At 33.5% G+C, this 12,621-nt stretch overlaps 2 protein-coding genes across 2 annotated transcripts; one reads left to right on the forward strand and one right to left on the reverse strand.

The window, feature by feature from the left end:
- On the forward strand, nucleotides 1–6,106 carry LOC105320714 (BTB/POZ domain-containing protein 10). The gene is made up of 10 exons (XM_011418766.4): nucleotides 1–84; nucleotides 493–682; nucleotides 1,089–1,448; nucleotides 1,702–1,804; nucleotides 2,230–2,350; nucleotides 2,540–2,637; nucleotides 3,094–3,196; nucleotides 3,463–3,573; nucleotides 3,739–3,792; nucleotides 4,106–6,106. Exons 2-10 carry the CDS (start codon nucleotides 558–560, stop codon nucleotides 4,360–4,362), a joined length of 1,332 nt encoding a protein of 443 aa, XP_011417068.2. The 5' UTR covers nucleotides 1–84; nucleotides 493–557; the 3' UTR covers nucleotides 4,363–6,106.
- A 2,552-nt stretch (nucleotides 6,107–8,658) lies between these two features.
- LOC105320715 (WASH complex subunit 3) lies at nucleotides 8,659–12,484 on the reverse strand. Its single transcript, XM_066071448.1, has 6 exons — nucleotides 12,337–12,484; nucleotides 11,885–12,049; nucleotides 10,324–10,467; nucleotides 9,859–9,966; nucleotides 9,485–9,549; nucleotides 8,659–9,125 (listed from the first exon to the last, which is right to left on the reverse strand). The coding sequence occupies exons 1-6, from the start codon at nucleotides 12,385–12,387 to the stop codon at nucleotides 9,029–9,031; spliced, it is 630 nt and encodes a 209-aa protein (XP_065927520.1). The 5' UTR covers nucleotides 12,388–12,484; the 3' UTR covers nucleotides 8,659–9,028.
- Between the last annotated feature and the right edge of the window lie 137 nt (nucleotides 12,485–12,621).

Here is a 12,621-nt window from a genome sequence, read left to right on the forward strand (position 1 = left end):
AGCAGTACTGTAGACGATTTGTTCGCTTAATATCCCACAATGCATCGCGATATTATTGTGAAAAAGGTGTTTCCGTTTTGCGTAGTAAGTAATAACTTCAACTTGTCCATGGGATATGTAATTTGAAGTAATTCCTTTTATGTGTTAAGATTTGTTTATGCTTTTTAGAAGAGCAATAAAGTTTTAGCACTCACAGTCAAAATATCACGCGATGGTATAGGAACATAATTATCTAGAAAATGATTTGTTACCTAAAATGTGGCTACACTATCAGCAATTTTCAGATGTAGCCTGCATACTTTTAGGTCAAATCTATAGTTTATCTTTCTTTTGCTCACTGAATCATTTGTCATAAGCATTTTCGTTGATATTTTTAGCTAAGGGAAGTAATGATGGTTTGTATTTCTGTAGTTTTGGGAAGAACAGTAAATAAAATATCCAGTTTAAACTTTCCAAGATTTGAAGTAATATTGCTTGAAATGCATTCTGTAGGGGCGACCTAATGTGTAAAAACCGGTGACTTCCCCCTTCGATAGACTGGCTTCCCCTATGGTGGGATGGCCTATCGACGCCACAAGCAACAGCAGCAAAATACGAGTACGCAGTACGACAGTAACAGCAGCGACACAGATTATTACTCCGAGACGGAGGACAGAAAGAAAACTTGTATCAAAAGTATCAGGTAAAAAATTCGGGGAGGGGGGGATATGTCGGGGGCATAAACTGTTGATACTGTCTGCAGAATTCATAGGTTTTGTAGATTGTTCTTAAAACATTACAAGTTAGCTGCTAAGTGTCTGTCAAATTCTTTGAGTTGTGTTTTTATGACGGTAACAAAGCATGCAATCTTATATAAATGGAAGTATTCATGGGAATATAGTGACCTGCACAGGTTCCGTTGTAGATGATATTTAAAGCAATCTATTCATTTCATCAAATGAATATTTGTTGTGTTTTAAACTTCTTCAATGCTACTTTTGTTCAACTTCCTTTTCTATACCAAAGCAACGACTACAAATTTTGCATGTAAAAGAAGTCAGAACCTGTCATCTTGATTTCTAATGCCCATTGTGTCTCTTTATGTTCAGCTGTCTAGGAACCCCCAAATCAAAGCCCTGCCTGGTGAACAGGTCACGAACCCACAGTCTAGAAACTGCCAGTAGTAATGAAGACGGAGACATCAACATAATGTCCGACAACGAAAGCAGCCCTGTTCGGTGTGGTTTCCACGCCCGTTCCTTATTACCCTGTGGGGGTGATCAGGATGGTCTCGTAAAATCCAAATTCAGCTTTGACCCCCGAGAAAGCCTTGCAGCTGGTATTGCCAAGCTCGGTGTAGGTAACAACAGCCCTAGGCTTGGAGAGAGACTCACTCTCGTTGTAGACGAGACTCGATTTATTGTCGATCAGGATTTGTTCCGAGCCCATCCCAACACCATGCTCGGCAGGTATGTATATAATGGGCTCTCTGCCTTTGTTAACCAATTGATGCTTGTTTAGTTATATGTTGTTCTGTGTAATTTGTAAGTCAGAACTTGTTTTTGATATGATCTATCCGATGGATGCTATATCAACGTAATTATAAAAATTCTTGATTATAATTAACTGTTTGCTATAAATTTAATGCAATAACTGTTGTAAATGTTTACTGCATGTTTTTGATATTAACAGAATTAAATGAACAATTTTTTTATGTTGCAGAATGTTTACCTCCTCAATGGAAAATAATTTGATCCGCCCCAACGAGCGGGGAGAATATGAGGTGGCTGATGGCATTTCTGCTTGTGTATTCAGAGCTATTCTGGTGAGTCTGAATTTACCCAGTATTTTTTGTCCAAGAGAATTAAAGAATAGCATTTAAAGAAGCTAATTTGGACAATGATTTTGAGTTTTCAACATTTTGCACAATATTGATACGCACAAGCTTATTTTGGGTGACTTTGATAATTTTTGCAAATAAATACAAGTCTTCAAAATATATGCTAGTATTTAACACCTAACCAAAACTATTTGCTATACAGTAGGTAGGGAGAAGGTGATTCCGAAATCCGGAACATTTTCTGTATCCAATAGTAAAACATGTAGCCAAGGCCAACAATTAGGGTGGTTAATCTTGTAGAAATTAGAAGAGTGGCGGATCATCACCCTTTAGCTTTTTAAAAAAAGATAATGTTTATCGAGCTGAATATTGATGCATCGCTCTATGATTGATTTTCCTTTATCATTTAGGATTACTACAAGTCGGGCATGATTCGCTGCCCACCCAGTGTGACCGTCAGGGAGCTTAGGGAGGCATGTGATTATCTCCTGATTCCATTTGACGCTAACACTGTCAAATGCCAAAACCTGCGTAAGTGGATCTTTGTTTATTTACCTCAGTTTTTCTTGACTGACAGTCAGTGTTGAGTTTTCAATTTTTTACTGGCTTTATCAGTTAAGGTAATGTAGGGGATTTTTCTCTGTACCATGGATTATAGTTCATTTTCAGATGAATATATTCGTCTTTATGGTAACTGTCTGTTTTTTTAAATGCTGACAGGCGGTCTTCTCCATGAGTTGTCCAATGAGGGAGCCAGGCAGCAGTTTGACGCTTTCCTAGAGGAGCTGCTTCTCCCCCAGATGGTTCAGTGTGCCCAGGTAAAGTAACACCTGATCAGGTAATATAGCACCTGTACAGGTAATGTAACACCTGCCAAGGTGATGTAGCACCTGCTTTGGTAATGTAGCATCTGTCCAGGTAATATAGTACCTGCCCAGGAAATAAAGCCCTTGTCCAAATGATGCATCAGCTATCCATCAGCTCTGAAAGGAATTGCTAGTCAAATATTTATTGTTTTCAATTAAATTTATTTTTTTTACCAAACTGTCATTGTTATGTCATTTGGTATATGTTTTCAATGGTGGAAAATCCACAACATATCTGTTATTCCTTGTATACAATATACTTATGCAGTATATTGAAATTATACATTTCATTTGCTGCATTCCACTGCAAATTTAACATGTATTTTTCTACTTCAATGGTATGATCATGTTCTGGTTTTTTTTGCCCTCCTTGTAATTAAACTGATAAAGAATGCTTTGTTTTCGTAGAATGGAGACCGGGAGTGTCACATTGTGGTGCTGACAGACGAAGACATCTTGGACTGGGACAACGACTACCCACCACAGACCCTGGGGGAGGAGTATTCACAAAGTAAGGGAGGTTAAACAGCACAACACTGATATTGTTATAACCATGCACAGTAAAACAATATTACAGCAGCCATGCTAATAATGAGTTCATGCTCTCAGTGGAGTCTTTTTCACAAATCCCTTCAACTTTCTGTCCTTTGTTCTAAATTGTGTTATAACTCGAAATATAATGATAAGGTTCATTAGAATCATATTAATTTGTTTATTGCGGGCTCTTTGCTCAAAGGATATTTTTCTGGTACTATACAGTTAGTTCTTTACTTTCAGTTGTGTATAGTACACACTTGTACCGATTTTTCAAGTACATCGAAAACCGAGATGTAGCAAAACAGTTGCTGAAAGAAAGAGGGCTTAAGAAAATTCGACTTGGAATCGAAGGTAGGTCATGATAACAGGCAAAATCTTTTTTGGATGAAATGGAATTCTATGTGATGTCAGATTTACAATTATGTTAAAGTTATGACCATTAAAAAAAGAAATTTTTTACAAAAGGAAACTTTCAAATTGCAATTAAAACTAAGAATTTTAAAAATCTTTTTACAGGCTACCCAACCAACAAAGAGAAGGTCAGAAAGCGTCCCGGGGGAAGACCTGAGGGTAAGAATTAACACTTACATTTGTTTTATTTTTGTGTGATTCATACTAGGCAGAAAGAGTGAAATTGCTCATTTTATTCCACAATGTACATGATTTTACACAAAAGTAAATTGTGTCAGTGTGTTATAGCTTTTTACCACCAGAAACTTCAAAATTAAACTGAAAAAAAAAATGGCCAGTTTTGATTGAACTTTCAATTTCAATTCAATTTATTCATTGATATACTGTAAATTTTCTTGTGTTTATGTGTATGTTGTGTCACACTCGCAACAATGAGATTTCAATACAAAAAATTATTTCGATCTGTTTCCAGTGATATACAACTACGTCCAAAGACCGTTCATCCGCATGTCGTGGGAGAAGGAAGAGGCCAAGAGTCGCCATGTGGATTTCCAGTGCGTCAAAAGCAAGTCCTTATCCAACCTGTCCTCCGTGGATGACCCGCCCCCTCCAGACCAAGGAATCGTCCAACAGCAGCAGGACGGCAGCATCCACGTGATCCCTCCTCAGCCCTCCCCCTCCGAACCATTTCCCCAGGTCCAACTCCCTCCCGAGGGAGATGCTGATTAGCAAGCCCAAGGAGCTACGGGGCAATGAATGACACTACGCTTCGACTGGATCAAAAATAGTCACCTTACTTTTTTTTTCCCCAGGCACAACACTGCTAAATTGTGGATGTATAATCTGTGTGGTTCTGTTGTTATCCGGCCTAAACGTTATTGGTTTCGCCTACCTATTCTGTATGATGATTTTTTTTTTGTGTACTATTTTGTGAGAGGTACTCTTTATGTACATAATCTGGTATCTATTGTTAATGAGTATGGTATTGATTTCTTTTGAATTTTACACTTGACTATCATCACCAAATAGAAAATAATTAGGCCAAAATATAATTATTGTTTGTTTGGAATTGCCTCCCACCTCATTAAAATACTCCCCACTGATAAAATTATATACACAAAAAATAAAAAGAATTTTTTTTATTAAAGAAAAAATGACAAGGAAAAAAAGAAGCATTAAATTTCCACTGTTTATCGAGATTTTTATTTCTACCAATTTTTAATTGGCTAAAGCTCCATTTTAAAGAAAAAATCTTACCCTCCCTTTTGAGTCTGGAAACCCCCCAACAGCAATTCCAAACAAACCATCTTTTTTAAGGATGGCCTTAGTGTATGCATTTATCAGGTTAGTTGGTCATAAAAATATTCTTCAAAATTTTTGACTTTAGGCTTTAAAAGTACCTTTTATTGAAATTTTTTTTTTTTTTTTTGATTTGTAAAGGACAGTATTATAACTTTGAAATTCAAACGTCGGCAATTTAATTTTTCATTTTCCAACAATCTAACACCATGAATACCTGGTATATGATTTGCAATTTAGGGCAGTTACATGTATATAGTAGTATGTTAATATATATTTTAAGAGATATTTATACATTTAAATAATGTATGTTTTAATTTCATACATATCATCGAGAAGTGTTACTGTGCACAGGCCATTCCTGTAATGTGAAATCATAAATGGTATGTTAATTTATGTATGAACTGCTATACATCATTTGAATCCTCAGAGCATGAGACTACTAGTATATTTATTTTTTTTTTAATCAAAAATCAAAGTCAAAAGGAATTATTTGTTGGAACAAAGCATTAGTACCTCCAAAATTTTTGAAAGGTTTAAGAAAGTAAATGATCTAATTGTAGTTTAACACCATCATTTACCTTGCATTTCTGCAAGTTGTGCTTTTTTATATATCAAAAATATTACTGGCATTTTAGATAATGTATTAATGCTTAAAAAGAACCAAATTTGGACTGCAAGCCATTTTTATCAATTGGTTCATTTGCTGTTCTATGCATGAAGAAATCCATATGTGTATCGCCTAACTTACACCTGATGCATGAGGGCTATATGTTCTTGTATATGCTGTCAGCTAAGGCAAGTTTATAATGAAACAAATAAAAGTAAACATAATGTTTGTTCTATTAAGTAAACTTTGCATTTTTTTATGCAAATGGTTATGATTGTGAAGTTGGGATAGATTTTTGTTATTGTACATTATAGGTGAACTGATTTTCATTCTCATTCAGAAGTCTGTTCCTTTGCTAAGATTTGATTGTGACTCAGACAGTGATGTTTGTGTCTAAATGTGTGCAAGATCTTGATTATCTCCAATACCTGCTGAAAACTTGATAAACGAATCAGGTGTTTTTCTTTTTTTTTAATGTAGAATTTCAATTAAGGTTTAATGAGGTTTAGATTTACCATGTCGAAAGCAGCAAGAAATGCATGTTGTTGTTTTGGGGTTTTTTTTTTAAAGAAACTATGGCTGTATTTCAATGTGTAAATTGTTCGTGACAGATATAGATACATGTATGTACAACAGCAACAAAAACTTGCAGGTTATTGGAGACAAATATGATGTTTAAAACCCCAGACCAAATTACTGTGATAAAATATGTGTATATTTTTTTTTTGTATTAATTTTGTGAACATTTGTTCAAACTTAAGTTCATATGTCAGATATGAACAATTTGTATGTGCCATTTTAAGGTGCGTATCTAAACATGTCCACTGGTCCATTTGTAATGCACAGAAAGCATTCCTTAGTTTTTTGTAAGTTTCAGTGGCTTTATTTTTTTGGTGCCACATCCTATGTACACTCACATCAACTTTTGCTTTTTGTTGTAATACATTATCAAGGTAAATTTGATGTATAAACTTTTATTAAAATGCAATTGTTTGGCAAATTTAACTGTTATCCCTTTTACTTGATAAGATTGTAAGGGAATTTCAGCTTTTTTACCCTTGAAATATAATGGGCAGAAAATTATTTTTTTTTTTTGTTACTGGGATGGGGGGAGGGGTTTAAGGCTTCCTTGACAAGGTTAAGGAGATACTTTCAAGGCATGCTATTTGTTGTGCGGTCATAAAATTGTATGTTATTTTTCAAAGCCAAAGATGATATAAAAAAATTAGAGTAAATTAAACTTCCTACCTCCTTTTCAATAGTATTTTACCAGAAAATTGTGTTTTATAGGCCCAAACAATAAATTCAAAGATATTAATCAAGTGTTCTCTGATTTAAAAAAAAAAAAAACTATTACATTGGTAATTGTTATAAATTTTTATGGGCATTCATTTACTGGTACTAAGGGGTAATTATGGTAGTTAAGAAAATCAGAAAACTAATGATATTAATTAGAAAACAGTAACCTCCAGTTTCAGATATATGTCGTTGGTTTTCCTTTTTCCCATGAATCTGTAGTGTGTATCAAATTGGGATCTGAATGTTTATTGAAGGTTTGTTGAATTTTTATTTTATTTGATCTGTTGTGAAACAGGTATTATTAGTTTTTCTAGTGTTGATTTTTCACTCAATGTTCATGAAAAAAAAAATGTATTCAGCAATGCAATGCTTCTGTCTATTAAGAGACTTCAATATTTTGTGTTGAGTTTATCATGTCACGGGTGTCTATTAAAAAACAAATTCCTATGTCTTTTTTTAGGGAGACCTGCATTTATGTATCCCCCCTTTTTTTCAGTGACTATACAAGGCATATATTTGACAGTCTTTAGTTTTATTAGCTACTCTGTATATGTATTTAGGAAAGAGGCCTTTAAATTGTTCAAATATATCCAATCAAACCAAAATGATACTTGATTACTTGTACATGCATGTGAAATTTTGGATTTGGGAAAAAAATTAGTTTATTTGTTCTACAGATACAGTGGATTATTAAATTGGAATTCATTCTTGAATTAGTAGTGGTAATTTTAAAGATACCATTGTACAGTCACTCTTTTTGTTAAAATGAACACTTGGAATCGATATTGTTGCCAATTGTAATAAATATGTCCATTTTTTTCAAGATGTTTGATTAAAAAATGTAAATTCTTTAAAATAGAAAAAAATGTCATAATAAAATATTGATGAATCATTTTGTGTTTATCTTTTACTAGTATATTTAATCCAGTTGAATTCAACTTTGATCTATCTATCTCAAGATATTTTTAATTGGAACAAAATAAATCCTCTATGTATCAATAAACTAGTATATGTGTAGCGTTAAAATGGATTGCATCTTCATGGTATTTTGTTTCCCCTTGGACCGAAATGTAGCACTTATTGGTTTAAAGTAATTATGTAAAATTGAGTGAATTGTAAGGCCACTTTTACATAGTTTTGCATAGATCATAGCTTTTCATGAATAATTGTCTCGCTTAATATTTCTCAGGGGAAAAAAAATTCATTAGGTTTGTTACTGACCAACTACGGAAACATATCAAGTTGATCAGTCTCGAAGATAACTTGGCTTTGCCTTGCCATCTATGAGATTGATCAACATGACATTTCCATAGTCAGTCAGTGATAAGTAATAATAGCCCCAACCATCTTTCATGATACATGTATTACATTTACACGCTAAACTGTTTCTTGACACACATAGGTATTTAATATTGTTCACAGTTTTTAGATGCTGGATACATTTAACCAGTAATGGATCATTGTAAACAAAGTTTGTGATTAGCTGCATCACACTATAATAATTTGTCTTAACACAGACAATTTTATGTCTTCTCATAAAATTACGTCAGAAGATAATTAAGAGGGCTCGATGGTCTTGGATATTTTTAGACTGTATTGATCTCCTTTCAAAGAAGAGCTCAATTTAAAAATATAAGAAAATGCCTAAATTTAAAAGGTAAAATATAAGGATTTTTTCTGTACTATATAATAGTTTATAGCTAAACAAATCATACGTGTACCTTAAAATCTAAGGTAGATCTGATGGCAATTTTGTTGACCATCCATTTTCATAAAAAAATAATGAATATTCCATGAATAAATGAAGTATACTCTGCATGGTTCTGAAATTGCTTTAATACATATTATAATACATTGTAGATGTGTATATGATACATTTAGATTCTGAATCAATACATGTGAAAAAGAATCTTGTTTTCATATATACAAGTTCCTTTAATCCATTCAACCAACAATTCGACATATGGTAAATCATAAAACACTCAATATAATTTAATTTCAGTTCTAAAATCAAGAATCTGACATTAGAGTACAGTGCATGTTTATCACTCACTGACAGAGTAAATAAACAAATAACTAATCATCCAGTTGTTGGCAAGAGGAAACTCTTAATGTCCTCCCCATCCTGGTACCATTAAAATAACTCTAGCCAATCAGATGATAATTGTCATTGGGTAATTATCATCTTCAGTCACTCATGCTGTCATTGTCACTGTCACCGAAATCATCACTGTCACTGTCAGATTTCTTGCTGCTCTCCGGTGGCGCTGGGGCATCAGGATTACTGTCAATGAAAAAATAAAACAGTAGGTTATTCTCATCAATTTACATTTATTAAGAACTAATTGATTTTGTCAAGAAAAAAAATAAAGAATTTTTAAACATACTGGTATACAAAATGAAACATAGTTTAATATTGGCATTCACATAACGTGTACTTGTAAAATTAATGCATTTCAAAAATGCACTTTCTCATTAAAGTACCAGTAACTGTTCATTTTAAAATAATGCATTCTGGTTTTTTTTTTAATTTACTGTGGGTAGAAATTACACAGGTCAATATTGTCAAATTAACATTGGTACTTTTTCCTAAGCTGGTTGGGATAGGGCAAACAAATTCTTTAAGGCGGCTTTTATACTCACTCCAGAAATGATGGGTCTAATCCCTCTGCTCTCATTTTGTTTTTAACTGCAGGCTCAGGTACTCCCTTAAATAAAATTCAACAAATCTTAATTTAAGTTAAATTGGTCATTAAAAAATATGCTACAATGCCCATCATTAGGTCAAGTCAAAATTAGAATTAAGTAATATGATTTTTAATAAAAAAAAAATCAGAAACACATAATATAAGATATATACACATGTATTACAAAGACTAATATAACAACCCCCTGGATCCAATTTAATGTATCCAACAGTTTATAGGAGGAATAATGTTATTGCATCACGGTGCACATCATGTTGCATTTAAATCAATTTCAAAATTATCATTCCATATCATTACTGCAGATCTTACCACTTGTAACATTTTGAAGAATCTAGCGAATCGAGGATCCTTGGATACAGGGTTAGCAGGTTTCTCTTCCTCTGGGGGTGGGGCTGGAGGGGCCTCATCCTGAGTGGGCTAAAAATACAAAATATCAAATTCAAAAAATGCACATTGTTATAATTGAGTTTGTGTGGACTGAGTGACAGAAACACATTAATTTGTGGATATGGCACTTAATACTGATTACAACTCCTTTAGGTCACATCTCAGCAACAAGTACAATACCCAGTTTGATTACTACCAGAAAAGCACTTTATCTCAGTAAGCGCATTTTCTAATACATAGTTTTTATGCAGCCGTATGTAAACGGTCAAATGATATCTCAGATTCTGCACTTTTTTGGTAGAGGTAAAAAGAAAATCAGAATTCAATGGACCCCTTTCAATGCCCAACACAACTGTTACTTGTACCAAGTGATAGATTGGGACTTACTGGGGGAGGTGGTGCTCCAGGGGCAGGTGGTGCCGGGGGTGCACCTGATGTGGTTGAAGATGTGGCATCTGAGGTGGCTGTCGGGGCTGCTGTTGTACTACTGGCTGGAGCTGTCACACTGTCTAAACCAGGGATGGAGGACAACTACAATATAAAAATCATTCAATTACTTATATATACAAAGCAACAAAATAATGGAAAAAAAATATTTACTGAACACATCGTTATTTTCGCCTCATGTAAATTTTGCCTTAATACACTTGCAAACAGTTTCACTCTGTCTTGAATTCCCCCAGATACAATTGTGTTTAAAGAGTGATAATTTGAGACATTTGAATTCGCTAAGTCTTAAATTTGCCCACTGACAACAAGGGCAAAGGGGGCAAAAATAAAACAGGGGCGAATATTTTCCTGTACAGTCGTTTTACCGGTACCGTAACGAATATTTGCCAGTACCGAATAATTTTTAGAAAAATTATTGGTGAAAAACGAAGTTAAGGTTTTAAAAAATCCAGGCTAGGTAATTATAATACAGAAATAAATATTCTATCAGTGTGAGGAGTTGTTTGACATTTGCACGATTATTTACTGTATTATTGAAAATTAAAAAGGTGACCCAGATATGAACTGCCAGAAGTGCAAGGCAGAACAAACGAAAGTGTGAAAACATTTAAACCAAAGTATGAAAATAAGTTTGTTATTGAACCCTTTTTAGTGGATAATTAGTAATTGTAATCCATTTAATGAGATAATGCATCATATCAAGTAATAATTGAGCTTTGAATGAAATTACGACTTCAGACAGTATCACGTGTAGTTTTCCTAGTTTCGGTTCATTGCGACAGAAGTATTATTTGGCTGGATATATTGATAGATATATGGGCAAAACAAAGGCAAATGGCAACTACTTATCATTAATTACTATTATATTCATGAAAATTTAATTTCATAAAGTAATGCAAAATGAAAAAAACTGTTCAAGTCCAGTTTCAATTTGACAGGAAAACGGTACGATAAAAATAACGATCATATTATTTGTTTAAATAACATATTTCCACAATTATTTTTCCTTCTTCATTAATAAGTCTATTGACATGTACCTCTAGTGCATTTTTGAAATCAATCCGCCCCAAAATATTCGGTCAGAAGTGATAGAGAGCGCTTGATTTGATACTGGAAAACGTATTCGAAACTAAGAAAATGGAGGGGGTGTTGAAATTATTATCTCCGTAATTCATCCTTTATATTTTCGGAAGTTTGATACTACAGTTTAGAAGGACAAAGAAACGTGATTTAAACAAAAAATAAAAACATTTGGAATTCTGATAATAATAGTCGCATGCACGCCGAAACCGCATACTGGTTTGTTACCGGTAAAACGACTGTATACAGTATTGAACGTTCTTCGATCAGTGTGTGCAATTAATAAAAATAAAACAGTTTTATCTAGGTATATCTTTCCATTTGAAGAAGTCTTTAAGATAGATTTATTGATCTACATGTACCCATATGTTTACTTCTATCCTTTCATTATCATTTGCATGTGAAGTATAAGATTTACCTTTGTTTCCAATAAACTTAGAGTAATTTCCAAATTCTGAATTCTGTTTGAAAGATGCTCGAGTTTTTCCTCACAAACACAAGAAAATCTGTTTAGAAAGCTTGCTGTGTGGGTGATGTAATGATTGATAAAAGCGATTGTTCTCTTTTGCTGAATAGCTTCCACCTGCAAAGAAAATTGTTTCATTATGACATGGATTAAACAGCTGTTAAAGCTAAAAAGATACAAAAACATAAACAACTCTGTGCATGTAAGGACAATGCTTAAAAAATAAAAAAAAAATTTCAATGTTTCATAATATTAACAAACTACAATCGAATTTGAATAACTATGACAGGTGTGAGTCGTGTAACTGTGTGAGACTTTACAATTACTTTGGAGACGCCCACTTCTTGACATTTTTTAAACTATGAAGTTGTGTAATTAAACAACAAAATCAACAAATGAAATACCTTAGTGTAGTCCACTCCGGACCCAACTAAAGGAAGACCATCAGCGTCCATAACACTGAGTGCAAACGAACCGGTTGTTAGTCACAAGACATTACCATGATATCAATCTGTTATTTCTATTTTCTACTTTCACTTTCGTCACCTCTAAATCAACTCGTACATACAAATTTCGTATGATTCATTACTATCATTATCTCTTGAATTTTTAGAATATGTAGCAAATGATTTAAGATATGATTGCGTTAAATGAACAATTCTCTATCAGATTCATAACTGGTCTTATGT

Source organism: Magallana gigas, chromosome 9 (genome assembly GCF_963853765.1).
Source record: "Magallana gigas chromosome 9, xbMagGiga1.1, whole genome shotgun sequence".
Classification (NCBI taxonomy): domain Eukaryota; kingdom Metazoa; phylum Mollusca; class Bivalvia; order Ostreida; family Ostreidae; genus Magallana; species Magallana gigas.